Raw genomic sequence first — 19,961 nt, forward strand, 5'->3', positions numbered from 1 at the left:
ATTAATGTTTATTTGATGTTGTGTTTTTAAAAGAGCTAAAGAGAACTTGTGCTGTTCACAAATGTTCACTGAACAGAACACAGACGAGTAAAGTGAACGTTTAGCTTAAGAGGTGTACCTGAACGCTCAAATACACACAAATATACAGTACAGACCAAAAGACCTGAATGAGAAGGTGTGTTCAAACTTTTGGTCTCTACTGTATATTTTTCTGTTTATTAAAGTTTTTACTCTACATTTGTGCAGTTTTCAGTGGGTTAGTGATATTTTTTAAATATATATAAATTGATACATAAATATTTATTAAATGCTTTTTTATGTAAAATTCACTTTATAAAAGACCCACATTTCTAACTTTAATTCATGGGGTTAACATGGATAATTTCACATGGTTTAGTGTAAGATTTTTGTCCATCTTTTGGAAAAATCCAGTTTTAAAAGTAAAAAGAACAACTACAAATAACTTTTACCAGTAGGTGGCTGCAGAGCTCCACTATCTGCTATTTGACCACCTGAAAGATATTTTTTCACAAGTTTTTTCCAGTTGAATTCATATCTACAGTACAGACCAAAAGACCTGAATGAGAAGGTGTGTCCAAACTCTTGGACTGTACTGTGTGTCAAAATGCAGCGTTTGGTGATTATTCGTGTTAAACTTCAACTTATGTCTGACATGAACGTAAACAGTTGAGCATGAAAACCCGTGAGTAACAGTTTATTGGATCCGTGCGGCTCTTAAAGCGGCCACAAGTAATATTCCTTCTGCCGTCTCTGTGCTCGATATTAATCTCTTGATGGAGGGACTTTAGTTTGTATAAGAAACAAAGCATGTTTAATTCTTACAGTGAAGACTATGCTGTTTTATTTTACATTCAATTAATTACATTCAGTTTAAAAAAAAAAAAAGTTTCATTTGTATCTTTTTTTTCTAGTGTATTGCTATCTTTAAATTAATCAAGTATATACAATTTCGGACCCACTTATAATCGTGTTAAATAATCGTGATTATGATTTTTGCCAAAACCAAGCAGCTTTAACTTGAACAATTGAAAATAAGAAAGATAACTAAAGTTTATAAATGATGACAGGATTCTGCTGAAGTGTGCAGAGACCTCAGTATGACTAACCTATTGGTTTGTTTTTTCTGCAGGTGAATCTAGTGATGAATCTGGAAGGCTGTGATTTGTTGGCAGAGAAGGTTGATCGTGCAGAGTTTGTGCGTTTGCTGAAGAAGATGTTGTTGATCGACGCGGAGGAAAGAATAGCCCCGAGTGATGCCCTGAGCCATCCTTTCGTCAGCATGCAGCACCTGCTCGACTTCCCTCACAGCAGCCAGTGAGACGCTTTCCATTGCTCAGCCCAACTTACGATTCACTGCTGCTGACTTTAGTGCAGAAGCGCTTTGACGGAGGTTTGTCATTCTGAATTCTCTCTTTATAGCGTCAAATCGTGTTTTCACATCATGGACGTGTGCTGCTCTCGAGCGGGCGGTTACGAGTCTCTCAGCCGGACCAAGGCTCCGTTCGTCAGGACCGTCCCGAGCACCGCTGCGGCGCCCAACATCACCCTGCCCTTCTGTAAGGTGGCTGGCCTTCACACTCAGGTACTGAACACTTCAACATCCCTGTCACCAGCAGCTCAGTGCTGATACAGAGTTTAACAGCCCTTACCATGTATTTATTTATTTTTGTATTTCTACATCAGCTCATATTTGTGCTCAGTAGCAAGCATTTTGATAGGAAAGGAGGATGGATATGAAAAAACAAAAACTGTGTAACACGGACTATCAGGGATTTTAGATAGTTTGGTTTAACTTGACAGAAATATGACTTGATGTAATGATAGTACTACTAATAATAACAAAAATATTAAAACAGTATTTAAAGCGAGACATTGCAGGTGAATAGGGTAAAAAACAATAGTAGTCATAACTTTACTTACTCAGTTGGTTGATTACATTGATCATTGCAAACATTTTTTTTATTACAAGTTTTATAAAATGTAATGTTTAAATATGCAAATGAGCATTATTTAATGAAACATGCGCTAATTTGCGTACATTTCTAGTACAAAAATCTAAACACTGGATGAAGTCAGGTTCAAAACTCTTTTAAATTTTTTTTTTTTTTTGACATATTAGAGTCAAATGTTTTTACAGAGGGGATTTTTTTTCATTTTGTTACTCCATAATTCAGAAAAAAAAAAATAGAACAGACAGAAAACCATGTATTTTTTTTACCATTTTGGAGGAGTAAAATGCTGTATAAAATCATGCCAATTATATATAACAAACCCCTCTGTAAAAACCTTCAGGATATAGACAGGAACACAAATGTAAAGTGTGGTGTGTGTAAGAGCTGCTGAAGTGGAGATTTATGGCTCAGTGTAGGAGAAAAAAACTCTTGGCCTTTAAAAATCTGTATTGTAATTGAAATCTATTGACACAAATAGATAAAGTGCTATAAAAGAAAGACTTAACAGTGTCTTTTGGGTGTTTTCTTTCTACTAGTCTGAAAAAACACTTTATGAAACACCAAAAAGACCAAAATCTCAAACTGGACAGGTGCATGAAAAAACTGTTTTTGCCTGCAGTGTCTGCCCTTTAAGGAATATTTACCAGAAAAAAAATATTTACCAGAATTTATTTACAAGAAAATTGTAAATGCACACGATAGTATTTCTGAGAAAAAAAGGAACTAAATAAAATAATTATTTATAAAATCAAATTAATCTTTGAATTAATTAGACATGCTTTTGATTTTTAAAATTGAATGATGCTATTAAAATAGGATGCAGCAAATTAATAGAAAACATTCACAGAATTTGATCAAAATAAATCTGAATTTGAGAAAGTAATGAAATGTATTTTATAGTCTTAAAGTGCAATTAAGAAATTGCTGTTAAATAATGTACATTTCATGATTTCCATTAAAGAGACATGCTTTTTGATTTTTTTAAATGTAACCAGTCTGAAGTCTAGAAAAAAAAAAAAAAATAAAACACTGCAAAAAATGTTTTTCTTATTTAGTTTTTTTTTGTCTTGTTTCCAGCCAAAATATCTAAACATTCTTAAATCAAGATGGATTTTCTAGACAAGTAAAATTATTCTGTTTTTGCTCGAAACAAGCAAAATAATCTGCCAATGGGGTAAGAAACATAATCTTATTTTCTTTTTCTTTTTTTTTTTTTTTTTAGAAAAGTATTTTTGATTGAAGAAGTTATAGATATTTTGGCTGGAAAAAGACAATCTATGTAAGAAAAGCATTTTTTTTGCCGTGAACAGAATTTGGGAATAAAACTAATTTCATAGGGTCCCACATTTCATTTGTTTCTTTGTTTTATTGTATTTGTCCTTTTAGTTAATTGCATCTATGTCCTTATTAATAACAAAGATAAAGTGACAAAAATGAACTATATCATGATATAAATTATTGTGAAATCAATTACAATATCATGAAATAAGCTTTATCATTTTAGCTCTTATCAAAGTTGCAGAGATCTCTCCATTCCTGTCGGCTCAATAGTTGCTCATTATGGTCCTGTTTATTGGTGCTGAAATGTGATTTTTATTTTTTTTAAAGTCGGATGAAATGCTTTTTTAAAAGTAGATTAGTAAAATAGCTATAACCTCCGTTTGGATCATCTATTATTCATTTACTTCACCTGGCGTTCTGTTTTTGTCGTAGTATCGGTTCAGTAGTAGTATGGAGATGTTTTAGTCAGAATCAAAATGTTGGTATCATCAAACACTAGTACTGTTTACACTTCCTGTTTTCTTGTTACCCAGCATCCGTGTAAAGAAAAGATCTTTTCTGATGCTATCTGCAGTAGTTTTGAAGTGAAGGTCAAAGCTGTGCATGACGCATGTGTTCAACAGCTCAATGTTGACGTTCCTAAAGCTCAAACCCAGAGCATGCTGTCAGTTTCCAGGAATGCGTTAGCAGTAAAAAAGAAATGTGTTCGATGTAGGGCTGTCAGCATGTCCGTTTTTTATGCATTTTCAAGCCCAATTCAAGCATTTACATGCTTAATTTGTCCTGCTGATTGGATTATTTCAGGTCTATACCACCCATTGCAATCCAGTCAGATTGCATTAGTATGGATTGAGGTGTTTACATGAAGGCTTTTCAGCTGGATTAAGATTAAGCCACCAGTCACATTAGAAACTGATTATTTGGATTCGTAAACTTGCATCTTTTCCATTTGATGAAGACACAGTACTGCCTCCTGCTGTGTTGGAGGATCAGCTGTGGATCATTTTCACTAATATCATAAGTACCTGTCAAATACATAATGGGTTACACTTTTATTGATGATATTTTATTGATACGGTTTATACAAAATAGTCTGCTTTCTAGTTGCAACTAGCTGGTTGCAGTCAAGGATAAAATGGTTTACGATATTTAAATTGTCAAATAGGTGTTTGATCTTGCAGAGCGGAACATTCAGATAAAAAGAAATACATTTCGATGTTATTTTTATGTAGGGGTGAGCCATATGGCAAAAATATCATATCACAATTTTTTTTTTTCAGAAATATCACGATGTTATCATGATTCTTTTGTCATGTTGGTTTTACTATTTTGCAAGTTGTCTGAGCAGTACAGCCAAACGAATTTCCCTATTTTAAAACCAAAGTCTTACATGGTAACAAAATATAGAATATACATGACTGCAGATGTTTGGGCTAAATTGGGTGGCACTTTTTAATCTTTGTCATAAAAAAAAAAAAATAAGAACAAAGATAGACTGCAAGTTACAAATGCACATGAGATGCACATAAAACAAACTTTAATTTCAAGGCACAGTAGGTGTATTTATCAGTAGTGTTCAAGAAATTGAATTGACAATTATAAAAATAAAACACTATATACATAAATTATACTTTGAGTCTTATTAAAGCAACTGTAATAAAGTTCTTCAGTCAAGAGCAGTTTGCTTTGTGTTTTGTTTTATTAGCCTATAATCACCAAAAAATGACAATTCTGTCATTTACTTGCTCTCGAGTTTATTTAAACATAAAACGTATTGAACATAAGTTATTTTGAAGAATGTAACCAAACAGTTTCTGGGTCTCCGGTTACTTCCATAATATTTGATTTATTTCTTCCCACTTTCAACGTCAGTGGGGATCAGCTGCTGTTATCCACATTATTCAAATATATTATTTTGCGTTTAGCACAAGAAAAAAAATAAATTAAAAGAGGATTGGGACAACAAGTGAGTGACAAATTTTTTGGTGAACTGTCTCTTTAATGACAGTCTCTTTAAAGGATAACTATTGCCAAAATGCAACCTGGGCTGTTTTTTTTTTTTTTTTTTATTTTTTTTTACTGTAAACGAGACAAACTTGTATCTAAAAGCATAATTACAACAAACGAGCCGTTTTTGAGATTGACCATGATTTAGTTTTGTGGTCAGTGGCCGGTGAATGGGAGAACTAGGGGCATAACTTTGAGAGCATCAAAATTGATATTTTTCCAACACTAAGAAGACTCGACACTCCATGAAACTTTGCTGGAAGTATGGCCTGGGTCTCTACACATGAACTCCAGCATTGAGAACATCGTTTGTGTACACAGAGTTTACTAAAAAGAAAGGTTTTGAACAACTCACTTTCACTGTTTGAGTTTCCGCTCGCGGTCGTCTTGCCAGTCAAGAAGTGTCCATCTCCGAATGCGAATGAATGGACTCCACAGGACGAAATATTAGGCTTATATGAGGCTCTTTTTACAACTAGAAGTTTAATATTGTTTTTCACTTGCGACAAAACAACGAATTAGCCATGCATTTATATGGAAATATGCTTTAGGAGCTATCCATCCTTGCATTCGGAGATGGACACTTCTTGACTGGCGAGACGAGCGGAAACTCAAACAGTGAAAGTGAGTTGTTCAAAACCTTTCTTTTTAGTAAACTCTGTGTACACAAACAATCTTCTCAATGCTGGAGTTCATGTGTAGAGACCCAGGCGATACTTCCAGCAAAGTGTCATGGTGTGTCGAGTCTTCTTAGTGTTATAGTGTTATAAAAATAATATATATATATAAAAATATCGATTTTGATGCGCTCAAAGTTATGCCCCTAGTTCTCCCATTCACCGGCCATTGACCACAAAACGAAATCATGGTCAATCTCAAAAACGGCTCGTTTGTCGTAATTATGCTTTTAGAAATAAGTTTGTCTCGTTTACAAAAAAACAGTCCTGGTTGCATTTTGGCAATAGTTGTCCTTTAAGAGCTGCATGCATCTAATATACAGGCACACATCTGTTTTTCTCTCAACTGTTTACTTTCAGTTTAGACATAACCACATACTTTCAGTGTCATCCGAATCAGATGCGAAAGATAGCTTATCCAGTGATCAGGTGCAGTTTGACAGTCTTTTAGCACTTTAGCACATACCGGATGAAATGGCATTGTTTAACCAGCGAGGTTTTAAAGCTCATGCAAATAATGTAGTTTAGTGATGGCGAATAAGTGCTGTGTGTGTGTGTGTGTGTGTGTGTGTGTGTGGTGTTGTACAGTATATTGAGACGCACTGTAGCTCCATACTACTGTATTTATTCAATAGTCGTCATATATCGCACAGCCCTATCTGTATGTGCCGCTAGCAATGTTTGCACACACTTTATTTCCATGTGCTGGATCACTTGCCCACCAGATACTGTCTTACATCATCTACTCATCATCGTTTTTTTGCACTCCTGTCACTTTGTTCTTTTATTGTGGCTTCTGCTTCTTGGCTTTTGTTTCGTTGCCGTGTGGAGAGTCATGTCGACTCATTCCGCCTGACACGCTTCACTCAGCGCAGGTGATGACAGACTGTCAGAACACCACCGCCTCTCACTACATCTAAAATAAACCTCAATATAGTCTTTCCTCCTGAAAACTGTCTGTCAGGAACAACGCTTGATGCGCTGTAGGATGATGTTGTGTTTATCTGTCCATGTGAATGACTCTCATCACTTCATCATCCTGGTCTTTCTTGTGTCTCACAAATTGGAACCCTTATTGCCGTTGTCATGGCAACATTGCTGACATCATGGCAACGTGGAGAGAGCATTCGGTTTCCAAGGAGAGAACTTTCAACCCACACCAGACTGACCTCAGACGGCACACACATGGGCTCAATGCATTCGGATGCCCTTTTTAACGTCAGAGTTTCTTGAACGTCTTTTTGCAAAATGGTAAATTGTATTAAAAGCAGTAAATGTGGTTAGCACGAGCACTGGCTGTGTGTCTACTGAAGGAGTCACTCTGGTCACATTCACCATTACGGTCTTATATTGAACAAAAATAATATCTCAATATTTTCTGTGATTTTATCGATAACAATAATTAGACAATATTTAGCTGTGTGTGTTATTGTGCTTAAGGACTACCGTGCTGACTCCTAGAGTGTTAGATATTCTTTATATTCTGTGTGGTCAGTTCACAGCAGTCATAGAAATGATTCTTTTCTAATAAGTTTAAATTGACTTTTACCCTTTACTGGCATTTTTACCTTTATAAAGCCATTTTTTCTAGTAGTGTGAAAACAAAGTCAATTAAATGAGTTTTTGCTTGAAACAAGCTAAATAATCTGCCAATGGGGTAAGAAAAATAATTGCCCATAATTATGTTTAATTACTGTATGTAGCCTCATGGTCCTCACATGTAGCAGAAGGACAATAAAGCTTGACTTAACTTCAAATGTACATATGTGGTCTTGTGGCACACACATTGTATAATGTTAAATGGCTTGATCAGGGCAGTGTTAGTCTGTCTGTTAGTGCCGCGTCGCCCTCTATTGGACATCCGAATGCAATTCATTTTAATCTTTGTCCTAACAAACATCCTTTGCTGCACCTTTATTGCATAGAACAAAAGATACAAGCATACAGTGAGGTGTCAGTTTATTTTAGTGTTTGCACACACAGTGCACAGTCATTTCCCAACAATATAGAGTGACTCCATGGCCTAAGGTCAGTATTTGGGGGCAGTTGTGGCCAAATGGTTAGAGTCAGACTTGTAACCCAAAAGTCATAAATAAATGCAGAGCTCAGTTTGCGAGTATGGGTCACTATACTTGGCCACACGTCACATCCTCCTCCTTTAGGGTCAGCTTCAGGATCAGTCCTTAGTTATTACCCAGTTAATGAGCAGTAATTACATTAGTATGTGCAACTGTATATCACTTCATGTTTTTATTATTCTCTTCTCTTTCTGTAGGCTTTAGCCTCATCTGCCCCTTCAGTGATGCATCCTGGGATACCTCTCCAGACAGGAAGTGCTCAGTTTGGTGACTCTTTCCAGCAGGCGCTTATTCTCTGTCCCACAACCTTGCAAGGTATTTTAACTTTCAGTTATCTGATTCAAGCATTTGTTAGATCAACCACACTACAAACACTATAATAATGCATGCCAGTGTTATTTTAGTGTCATTTATATGTGCTTTTGTTGTTTTAATGTTTTGAATTAGATTTTATTATGGTTTCTGTTTTAATTTTAGTTGTAGTTAGTGAGTGTTTGAAGGAGTAGTTCACTTTCAGAGCAAAAATGTACAGATAATGTACTCACCCCCTTGTTATCCAAGATGTTAATGTCTTTCTTTCTTCAATCAATAAGAAACTGTTTTTTGAGGAAAACACTTCAGGATTTCTCTCCATATAGTGGACTTCTATGGTGCCCTGAGTTTGAACTTCCAAAATGCAGTTTAAATGCAGCTTCAAAGGACTCCAAACGATCCCAGTCTTATCTAGCGAAACGATCGGTTCTTTTCTTAAAGGGGTCATCGGATGCAAAACTCACTTTTCCATGTTGTTTGCACAGTAATGTGTTGTCAGTTTGTGAACACAAGCACCCTACAATGATGAAATCCACCCAGTGGTATTTTTTAATCTTTAAAAGTAATATCCCCTTTTTAAAATCAGCTCATTCTCAGCTTCTTGTGGGTGTGACGACACACAGACAGAGGCCCCTCCCACGATAGTTGATTGACATGAGCGCCTTAGCTTAGCCCCGCCCTCACCGAGCTGAAACAGTCCGACTCCGATCGCCATTGTGTGACTCAGGAGCAGAGGAAGACTCTAATTGAGTGATTGAGGTGTTCTGTTGTTGGATGTAATAATGAACATAGCAGTCGTCATTTAGGAAAACGTTACTTTTGTTTTTAAAAGGAAAGCACCAATCCCAATCTACATATGCGTCTATGTTCGTGCGAATCGTTCCTGATGCAGCTTCACTCACAGCAGAAGTTAGTAGAAGGGTTTTTATGCGTCTTTGCAAATGGCCTTTCTTAATTGTGTGCTTGTTGGCAAGTTTCGCGGCTAAACATGGTAAACATTACGGCTCATAATCCCAGAGCAGAGAGGGGCGGGGCGAGCAGAGCTCATTTGCATTTAAAGGGACCATGCAATAAAATGAGTTGATATTTGCAGAGCTGATTTTGACAAGATAAAAGTTTTTTTTTTTACACTACTATTGAGAATTTTTAACCAAAGTATATTAGAGACTTTTCATTAAGACCCTAAAGAATCATATGAACTTGTGGTTAATGGGCATCTGATGACCCTTTAAATATATTAATATATATACACTTTTTAACCTCAAATGCATGTGATGCATACTCTGCATTCCAATTCAATACAGTTAGCGTATGTCAAAAAACTCCCATCTGGTTTTCTTCTTCAAAATCACTGTTTTATCTTTTTTTTGTAAAGGCCATTTGATCATATTTGTATGTTCACTTTGTAAAATTAGTGGGTCGGTACTTCTGCAGCGATGTAGGATGATTTTGAAGTTGAGAAAAGAGTTCTTCAACATACCCTAACTGTCTTGAACTGGAGCACACCGAGTACACATCACTGACAAGACAAGACAAGCATTTGAGGTTTAAAAAGTATATACATTTCGATTTTTTTTTTTTTTTTTATAGAAAATAACCGATCGTTTCGCTAGATAAGACCCTTCTTCCTCGGCTGGGGTCGTTTAGAGTCGTTTGAAGCTGCATTTAAACTGCATTTTGGAAGTTCAAACTCAGGGCACCATAGAAGTCCACTATATGGAGAGAAATCCTCAAATGTTTTCCTCAAAAAACAGTTTCTTCACGACTGAAGAAAGAAAGACATGAACATCTTGGATGACAAGGGGGTGAGTACATTATCTGTACATTTTTGTTCTGAAAGTGAACTTCTCCTTCAAGTTTAGTTTATTTTTTATTGTTTTGTCTTTTGTTTTACGTGTAGTTTATTTATTTTACTACTTCAGCTTCAAACAAAAAATTGTTTTTATTTATTTATTTTGAATTTCAGTTGTAGTTGATTTTATTTCTAGTAATGAAATTAGTTTTAGTTAATGATAATAAACCTGCCTCGTGTCGCAGGTCTCCCACCCAACCCCAAGAAGCCGACGGGATACTCTGTGCGGATGGAAAGTACAGTTCCACTGGTGACACAAGCTTCTGCCATCCAGCCTCTTCAGATCAGACCAGGGGTCATTACACAGGTAAACTAATGCATTTCTAAGGTGAAAACAGGAGTAGTTTTTTCTTCATTTCTCCATTAGTTTTCAACTTGTTTTATCCTTTATTTACAGCAAGCGTGGTCAAACCGTGCTCAGCAGATCCTGGTGCCCGCCTGGCCTCAAGTGGCCCCTGTGGCCCCTTCAGCAACAACACTGGCCTCAGAAACAGTGGCAGGTCCACAGAGACTAGCAGATTGGGGGTGAGTGAAAGCAGTCACTCTGTCGGTGTATTTGTGCTGCTATATTTATCTCTCAATTGTTCTGATGTTGTAACACGTTTCAGACTCTGGCGGGAGTCGTCTTTATTTATACACTTTTGAAAGGATTTGTTTCTCTCCCATCTTTTGTAGGAAGGTTCATTCCCTCGGCAGTCATTACAGCTCCATAATGCCCCACCACCAGCCGCTGTTAACCAACCCCATGGCCATGTCCGCTCACCAGCCCATCAGCATAGGCATCGCTCATGTGGTGTGGCCACAGCCAGCTGCCAACAAGAGGAATAAACCATCTTCAAACAGGTCAGTCTACACACTGGGTCCAGACACTCTGATGAAACGACAACTAAAATCACAAATTGAAGTAACCAGCTATCAGTTCATCAAAAACAGGTCATGAAATACCAATAAATTGATTTTTTTTAAAGTGTAAGTATGCAGTTAATTCTATAAATAGTGCATTTAAATTAGGGATGCTCCGAAATGAAAATTCTTGGCCGAAGCCGAACAAAATGAAATTGAATGAAATGGTATTAAATAAAAATTGAATAGCCTAAATGCGCTTTTTATAGTTTTGTCTTACCTAAAAAATAAATAAATAAATAAATAAATACAAAAAAAAAAATAATATATATATATTAACAGTACTTTAAAAATATTTACTTAACACAGCACATTTAACATTCTAGTAGACATTATAGCCTACCAACAAAACACAATTTAACTTAATATTAATAAGTTAGTAAAATAATATTCTTTGTCCATTTTTAAGAGCCCCTTCTTGAATCGGGCATGTGTTTTTAATGTACAAATCAATGCAGCCTTGCTGAGCAAAGGAGAATAATAAGTGTATTAATAGAGCTGTTGAAATGATTGTTATCATTGTTTTTTGTCTTACATCTTTATTTCATTTTACAGAACATTAGTAAAATTATTTTATTTTTTTTCTCGGCCAACATTCGGTGCATCCCTAATTTAAATTGGTTTATTTATTGGATTGCACTGCAATTTTTTTATGTTTTTTTGGTGTTTTCAGACCCCGGACAAAACATTACCCTTATTATATATTAACCAATATATTGGCCCTTTTTTGTTTTAATTGTATTAATTCCAAAATAAATTGCGATTTATAAGTAAACCATTTTGACCAATTAATTGATGTATTGAAAATAAATGCATATATTATTTAAAATGGTAAAAAAAACAGTTACATTATTTATGTATAAATAAATAAATATACCATTGAATATTCAGTCATGAAGCACCTACATAACATTTGACATGTTACCTTTTTTTTGACACACACCTTTGAGAATACACTTGACCTGTATTCATTACCCAACATTCCAAATACCTTCTTATTGCTTTATTTGTAAATACAGGTTATTTTAAAATAAAAATGTCAGATTTATCTCTGAATATTTCTATTAATGCAAGCAACTTTGTGAGTAGCATTTGAAAGTTGAACACATTTGTCTTTTGGTAAATGTTGGTGGAGATTTCCGAAACACACTTTAGAGTTTATTACTCTGTTAATGAAGCTATTTGTTAACGTTTAATTAATAAATTGTATTTGTTGAAATCACACACTTTGTCCTCCATGCTGATGGATGATACTTTTATTTTGACTACAAGCAACATCTGATATTACATTCTTGCCATGCCTGCCTATGCTGGTCTAATTCATCATTATCATCCCCTCTAGAAGTAACAACTTCATGCACATCAGCAATTCCCAGAACTCATCATGCCAGTCTCCAAAGATGGTCCACAGTGCCAAAATCACAGAGGAGGAGGCGGCGGAGTGCGTGGTGGAGGCGGAGTCAGAGGCGGTGCTGGAGGAGGAGCCTGTGTGCTGTAAAGCAGAGCCAGAGTCTCAGAAGCAGAGACAGACCATTGTGATCACGGACTCCCCGAGCCCCGCGGGCAGCATCATCAGCATCAGCAGCGGAACAGATGAAGAGGGGCTGGAGACTCACAAACATTCACTAGAGTGAGTCCACGTGTCTGAAATGTGTGCTTTAAAGGGGGTTTTCCATCGTAAGGAACATTTTAGCATTTTGATTTTTACCCACAAAATTACAAAAATTATCTCCTTCAGTATACCCTGGAAGAAAAAAAAAAGTTTGGTGACAGGTTAAAGACAAGATAATAGATTTTTGAAATGTTTTTGGGTGATCGATCCCTTGAAATGTTTCAGCATGGCTTAGAACTACGTCACATTTAGAAAACCTGAGCTCAGTTTGATAAATTATTAATCATTGGAGAGATGGTTGCATTTCAGCTGAACTGTATATGTGATAAATAACTTGTAAAGTCAGTAGGGGGTGTGTGATATGTGTAGTCTACAATAATGCCCCTGGAAATCCATTTACGGTGACATGTATAAAGTTAAAAGTTACATTAAAAGTTAATAAGTAAACTAGGGATGCTCATTTAAACCGGTTAACCGTTAGCCGGAAATATGAATTTGGACCGATTAATTCTATCAGTTAAAGTACTTTTTCAGTAATTTATCAAAACATTTTAAAACGTTTGTTGCATAGATTAAATCCCATGAATAAAATAATATGGGAGAAAAAAAAAAAAACAGTCCTATGAAGTCATGTACAAGTCTTATTTTGTTTCATTCAGACATAAGCTCATTGCACAACGAAATTCTCGTATGCGTTTTTTCACTATTCTCTCAACTGACACAAATCCAAATGTTTCTATATCCGCGATGTATTTGAATGACAAAATATTATTTATCTAAACCTGGTTTTGTTCTTCGCTCGCATTCCAGTATCCACATAAAACAAAATGCGTTTGGCATAACATTAAGGTAGTAAGGTGATAACGATTAACGGCACACATTTGACTTCGTATTTAAAATTAGCAGCGTTTTTTCCATATGTTTATGTTTTATTATGATAATAAACAGGCTGCGTTGTCAGATTAGCACAATCAAATGATTTTTTCCTGCTCCTCCTAGTCATACAGATAATCTAAACTGTACATTCACAATAAAAACAAAACTTTGTGCTTTTGTAAAATAAAAAAAAATAGGATGCCGATTTCTGCAGTCTTGGTTCCTTTCGTGCACCACGAAAATGAACTGAAACATATTAGACTACTTGTTGCACAGTTTTTTCTTTCATTTGGTTAATTTATTATTTAAGGATAAATATATTTCTCATATAGGCCTATTTATTCGTTATATAGCCTTTATTTATTATGGTTTTCTTCACTCACTGAAGCGCTGCAGGTGCGTGATCGTGTGAATCCTCATGTTCTGCTGTTTGCTGTCAAATTGATCCCTTCAAAAGTCAATTTAATTCAATCCAGATTTAAAGGAGTAGTTCACTTTCACAACAAAAATGTACAGATAATGTACTCACCCCCTTGTCATCCAAGATGTTCATGTCTTTCTTTCTTCAGTCGTAAAGAAATGATGTTTCTTGAGGAAAACATTTCAGGATTTCTCTCCATATAGTGGACTTCTATGGTGCCCTGAGTTTGAACTTCCAAAATACAGTTTAAATGCAGCTTCAAACGACTCTAAACGATCCCAGCCGAGGAAGAAGAGTCTTATCTAGTGAAAACGAACATATTTTCCTTCTGACTAAAGAAAGAAAGACATGAAGATCTTGGATGACAAGGGAGTGAGTACATCATCTGTAAATGTTTGTTCTGGAAGTGAACTACTCCTTTAAAATAATCTTGTCAGTTAGTGGTTAATGAGCGTTGGTTGTTGGTCAAGAGAAATGACCCAAATGAACATCCCTAAAACTAACCACCACAGAATATGAAGAGCTTCAGGACTCCAGTTGTCCATGGCTTGCCTAAACCGCTCAGTGTATCAGCACAATAAAACACATAAACAGTTAATCATCATGATTAACAAAATCACATCCCTAAAGGCCATGTTAAAGAGTGTGCATTCTGTGTTTTAGGTGTAAAGGTAGTCCGGAGTGTGAGGCTTGTCAGAGCACACTGAATATGGAGCGTGTGTGTTCCCTAAGCAGCCCCGATTCAACCCTGAGCACCAGTTCATCTGCTTCAGAGCAGTCCAGCGCCTCCCCCTGCAAGAGACCCAACAGGTTTGTGCTTCACACATGCACATATATTTACTAGTAGTCTATGGTCTGTTCACACTGTAAACAATATCAGTGCAATGTTCAAACAGACACAAACATTCACTTTTTTTTTTAATACATGGGTGCCTTTTTATTCAGTGTAAAGTTTCAGTGTTTTATGCTTTGAGCTGCTGCTGTTGCTTAAAACTACAACTAGGTGGCACTCAGGAGAACCGCAGTAAATAGCGAAAAAACAATCCAGAAGTGGCTCTGCTTTACATTCAAACTGAATTTGGTGTTGTTTGATGAACACAGATCAAATCTGAACAGCTGTTTGAAAACAATTTGTGCAAATTTGTGCACTGGTATAACAAGGGCGTTTCATTTGCTTCTTGACATCTTGCCTGTTGGTGTGGACAGGCCTGTAGTGTAGAGTATGTGTTTGCTCTTTCTCCAGTATGTCAGATGATGAGCGTGAGAGCGGATGTGATACGGTAGACGGCTCGCCCGCGTCTGTGTCCTCCAGTCGAGCTGACAGCCCTTTCCTGGAGGCCACCTATATTAATGACAACAACGAGAACTGCAAAACCAATGGACCTACAGAAGCGGAGTCTGCCAAGCTGCCCGTCCGCACCATGGTGGTGCCGCCCATGAGAGTTCACCATAACCAGCCCATGGGCCGCACAGGTAACGGATCTCATAGACCCTATCGAAATATATTACTGACAAACACAGGTAAAGGGTAACTCCAGCCCAACATGAACATCATTAATCACTTACCCCTGTGTCTTACGTCTTCGGAACACAACTGACCATATGAACGTAAACTTCAGCTGAAGCTCATTGTATATGTGCTATACATAGGTGGACACTCTTGAGACTCCTCTACTGCCTCCTCCTTATAGGAAACTGAGAATAATAATAATTGCAACACTGTAAATAATGATAGCGGCATGAACATTCAGTTTCTCATTACTTAAAGGGGTCATCGGGTGCAAAACTAACTTTTCCATGTTGTTGGAACATTGTGTGCTGGTAGTTTGTGTACGCAACCACCCAGTGGTATTTATTTAATCTTTAAAAGTAATATCCCCTTTTTAAAATCAGTTCATTCTTAGCTTGTTGTCGTTGTGACGAAACACATTTGATTGACATGAGCGTCTTACGCCCTCACCGAGCTGAAACAGTCCAAATATGATCGTCACTGTGTCGACTCAGGAGCAGAGGAAGACTCTAATTGAGCGATTGAGGTGTTCTGTTGTTGAATGTAATCATGAACACAGCAGTCGTCATTTACTCCCGACATCTGAGCCGCTGAAGACGCAGAGGATAATGTTACTTTAGTTTTTAAATGGAAAGCGATCTACAGTTGTGGCCAAAAGTTTTGAGAATTACATAAATATTGGAAATTGGAAAAGTTGCTGCTTAAGTTTCTATAATAGCAATTTGCATATACTCCAGAATGTTATGAAGAGTGATCAGATCCTTCTTTGCCATGAAAATTAACTTAATCCCCGAAAAAACTTTCCACTGCATTGTTAAGAAGGCTTCAGGGCGTCCAAGAAAGTCCAGCAAGCGCCAGGATGGTCTCCTAAAGAGAGGCAGGCAGGTGTGAGCGCATCTGAACACACAGTGAGGACAAGACTTTTGGAAGATGGCCTGGTGTCAAGAAGGGCAGCAAAGAAGCCACTTCTCTCCAAAAAAACCATCAGGGACAGATTGATCTTCTGCAAACAGTATGGCGAATGGACTGCTGAGGACTGGAGCAAAGTCATATTCTCCGATGAAGCCTCTTTCCGATTGTTTGGGGCATCTGGAAAAAGGCTTGTCCGGAGAAGAAAAGGTGAGCGCTACCATCAGTCCTGTGTCATGCCAACAGTAAAGCATCCTGAGACCATTCATGTGTGGGGTTGCTTCTCATCCAAGGGAGTGGGCTCACTCACAATTTTGCCCAAAAACACAGCCATGAATAAAGAATGGTACCAAGACACCCTCCAACAGCAACTTCTTCCAACAATCCAACAACAGTTTGGTGAAGAACAATGCATTTTCCAGCACGATGGAGAACCGTGCCATAAGGCAAAAGTGTTAACTAAGTGGCTCGGGGACCAAAACGTTGACATTTTGGGTCCATGGCCTGGAAACTCCCCAGATCTTAATCCCATTGAGAACTTGTGGTCAATCCTCAAGAGGCGGGTGGACAAACAAAAACCCACTAATTCTGACAAACTCCAAGAAGTGATTATGAAAGAATGGGTTGCTATCAGTCAGGATTTGGCCCAGAAGTTGATTGAGAGCATGCGAATTGCAGAGGTCCTGAAAAAGAAGGGCCAACACTGCAAATACTGACTCTTTGCATAAATGTCATGTAATTGACGATAAAAGCCTTTGAAACGTATGAATTGCTTGTAATTATATTTCAGTACATCACAGAAACAACTGAAACAAAGATCTAAAACCAGCTTAGAAGCAAACTTTGTGAAAACTAATATTTGTGTCATTCTCAAAACTTTTGGCCACGACTGTATATAAGCATCTATGTTCATGTGAATCGTTCCTGATGCAGCTTCACTCACAGCAGGAGTGAGTATAAGGGTTTTTTTATGCATCTTTGCAAATGGCCTTTCTTAATGTGCTTGTTGGCAAGTTTCACCCATAAACACGGCTGAAGTAAACATAATCCCAGAGAGGGGCGGGGCGAGCAGAGCTCATTTGCATTTAAAGGGCCAATGTCTTAAAATGAGTTGATATTTGCAGAGCTGATTTTGAGGTAAAAGGGTGTTTTGTTACACTACTATTGAGAATTTTTAACCAAAGAATATTAGAGACTTTTCATTAAGACCCTAAAGAATCATATGAACTTGTGGAAAATGGACATCCGATGACCCCTTTAACCACATATAAGCATATAAATAGTAAGTTTGCCTGCTCTTTCTTCCATTGTTCTTCCAGAGGTGTTATGCCCACCCAAAGGCCGCAGCGGTTCCAACAGACAGCCGCCATACTCTACATTACTGGTCAGTCGCCAACAGAAGACCGCACCGACTTTCCCACCTCTGCAGCACTCTCAACAGCAGCTTCCCTTCGCACAGGTCTGTGGTTTGTCATCTGATCACTAGATATTAAGATACTACTACTACTTGCTTTAATGCAAGTTCTGAATATTACAAACATTTTAAAAACCAGCTGAGATGTCTAAATTAAATCAATGTTTACAAATTTCTTGATGGCTTTCCACAGCCTGAGCATGAATTTTGCCACATTTAATCATTTACACTGCAAAACATGCTTTTCTTACTTGGGTTTTTTGTCTTGTTTCCAGCCAAACTATCTGAAAATTCTTAAATCAAGATGGATTTTCTAGACGAGTAAAAATTGTCTTGTTTTCAGAAAAAGCAAGCCAAAATTAAGTGATTTTTTTTTTTTCTTAGAACAAGCAAAATCTGCCAATGGGGTAAGAGAAAAAATCTTATTTCAAACAGAAAACAAGATAATTTTTCTTACCCCATTGGCAGATTATTTTGCTTGTTTCAAGCAAAAACACACTTAATTTTGACTTTGTTTTCTGAAAACAAAACATTAACTTTTACTCGTCTAGAAAATCCTTTTTGATTTAAGAATTTTTATTTTATTTTGAAGATATTTTGTCTGGAAACCAGACAAAAACATCTAAGTAAGAAAAGCATTTTTTGCAGTGTACAAATCTCAAAATGAATATACTTTTTTTATGTTGTCCATAGGGGTGTGCGATATATATCATCTGTGATAATATAATTGTTGTTTTAACAATGTTTGAGTTGACATTGAGTATATTGCAAAAATGACTCAAAACACCTACAGACTGCAGTGCAGGCGTTACATGTCTGGACTACACTCTCAAAAATAAAGGTGCTTTAAAAGATTCTTTACAGCGATGCCATAGAAGAACCATTCAGTCAAAGGTTCTTTAAAGAACCATTTCTTTCTCACCTTTTTCTAATCTGAAGAACCGTCTTTACTCCAGACAGCAGCTTGTACAATATGTGCAGATCTTGCGCACACAATCATTCAAAAGCGTGGTGCGGAAATGAATTGTCAACACTGTTCTATGATTCTCTGTAATATAGCTAAGAAACTGCAAAGTTCTAGCTTGTATTTCTTAGTAATTAAAACCCACAGCTTTGTTATTAGGCTATAGAGAGACGCTGCCAGGTAGAATTTATTCACATACGCGATTGCTTTCTCACTAATGACTTTATATAAATGTAATCTTTACAGTGCTACTTTATCTGATTTAGAACAAAACGAAATCTGTGAGAAATATAACAACCCAAAGACAAAATAACTAATAAAAGCAAAGTATTATAGGAGCAATATCCATGTAAGCAGCGTTGTGCACAAGGCGTTCGAGTCTCAGCTCAAGGTTTAGGCGTATTTGTTCAATAGTGACGTCATAAGCTACTAGACGACGTCAACTCGACTTTTATCACATAAATGTCGACTTAAAACTGAAGTTGTTCAACCTCTAGTGTGAACTGACCACCACACAGAATATGTAGAATATAACAATGTCGGAGTCAGCTGTCCATGGTAATGCTTAAAGGAGAAGTTCACTTTCAGAACAAAAAACTCCGGTTCCGTTTTTTTCCTGGTTCCAGGCAGTTAGCCTATGTCAAAAAACTCCCATCTTATTTTTTACCTCAACTTAAAAAAATAATTTCAAAATCCCCCTCCATCGCTGCAGAAGTACCGACCCAGTGTTTGCAAAGTGAACAAACAAAGAAGATCAAACACCCTTAACAAAAAAGGTAAAATAGCAATGTAGGACGATTTTAGAAGTTAAGGAAGAAAATGAGATGGGAGTTTTTAGACATACCCTAACTGTCTTGAACCGTAAAAAACAGTTCAGGCAGAGCAAAACAAGACGAACGTTTCAGGTTAAAAAGTATATTCTAAATTAAAAACAACAACCAATCGTTTCGCTAGATAAGACTTTTCTTCCTCGGCTGGGATCGTTTAGAGTCCTTTGAAGCTGCATTTAAACTGCATTTTGGAAGTTCAAACTCAGGGCACCATAGAAGTCCACTATATGGAGAGAAATCCTCAAATGTTTTCCTCAAAGATAATTTCTTTATGACTGAAGAAAGACATTCACATCTTGGATGACAAGGAGGGTGAGTACATTATCTGCAAATGTTTGTTCT

At 36.8% G+C, this 19,961-nt stretch overlaps 1 protein-coding gene across 1 annotated transcript in view; it reads left to right on the plus strand.

The window, feature by feature from the left end:
• Positions 1-19,961, plus strand: part of hipk3b (homeodomain interacting protein kinase 3b) — an 82,844-nt gene that overhangs the window by 54,459 nt on the left and 8,424 nt on the right. Inside the window, exons 6-15 of the mRNA XM_073849975.1 lie at positions 1,151-1,335; positions 1,441-1,603; positions 8,214-8,331; positions 10,366-10,487; positions 10,578-10,705; positions 10,856-11,023; positions 12,426-12,713; positions 14,656-14,802; positions 15,236-15,465; positions 17,731-17,870. Of these exons, the coding sequence (XP_073706076.1) occupies positions 1,151-1,335; positions 1,441-1,603; positions 8,214-8,331; positions 10,366-10,487; positions 10,578-10,705; positions 10,856-11,023; positions 12,426-12,713; positions 14,656-14,802; positions 15,236-15,465; positions 17,731-17,870 (1,689 nt within the window). The remainder of the gene's footprint in view (positions 1-1,150; positions 1,336-1,440; positions 1,604-8,213; positions 8,332-10,365; positions 10,488-10,577; positions 10,706-10,855; positions 11,024-12,425; positions 12,714-14,655; positions 14,803-15,235; positions 15,466-17,730; positions 17,871-19,961) is intronic.

This window comes from Garra rufa, chromosome 11 (genome assembly GCF_049309525.1).
Source record: "Garra rufa chromosome 11, GarRuf1.0, whole genome shotgun sequence".
NCBI classification, from domain to species: domain Eukaryota; kingdom Metazoa; phylum Chordata; class Actinopteri; order Cypriniformes; family Cyprinidae; genus Garra; species Garra rufa.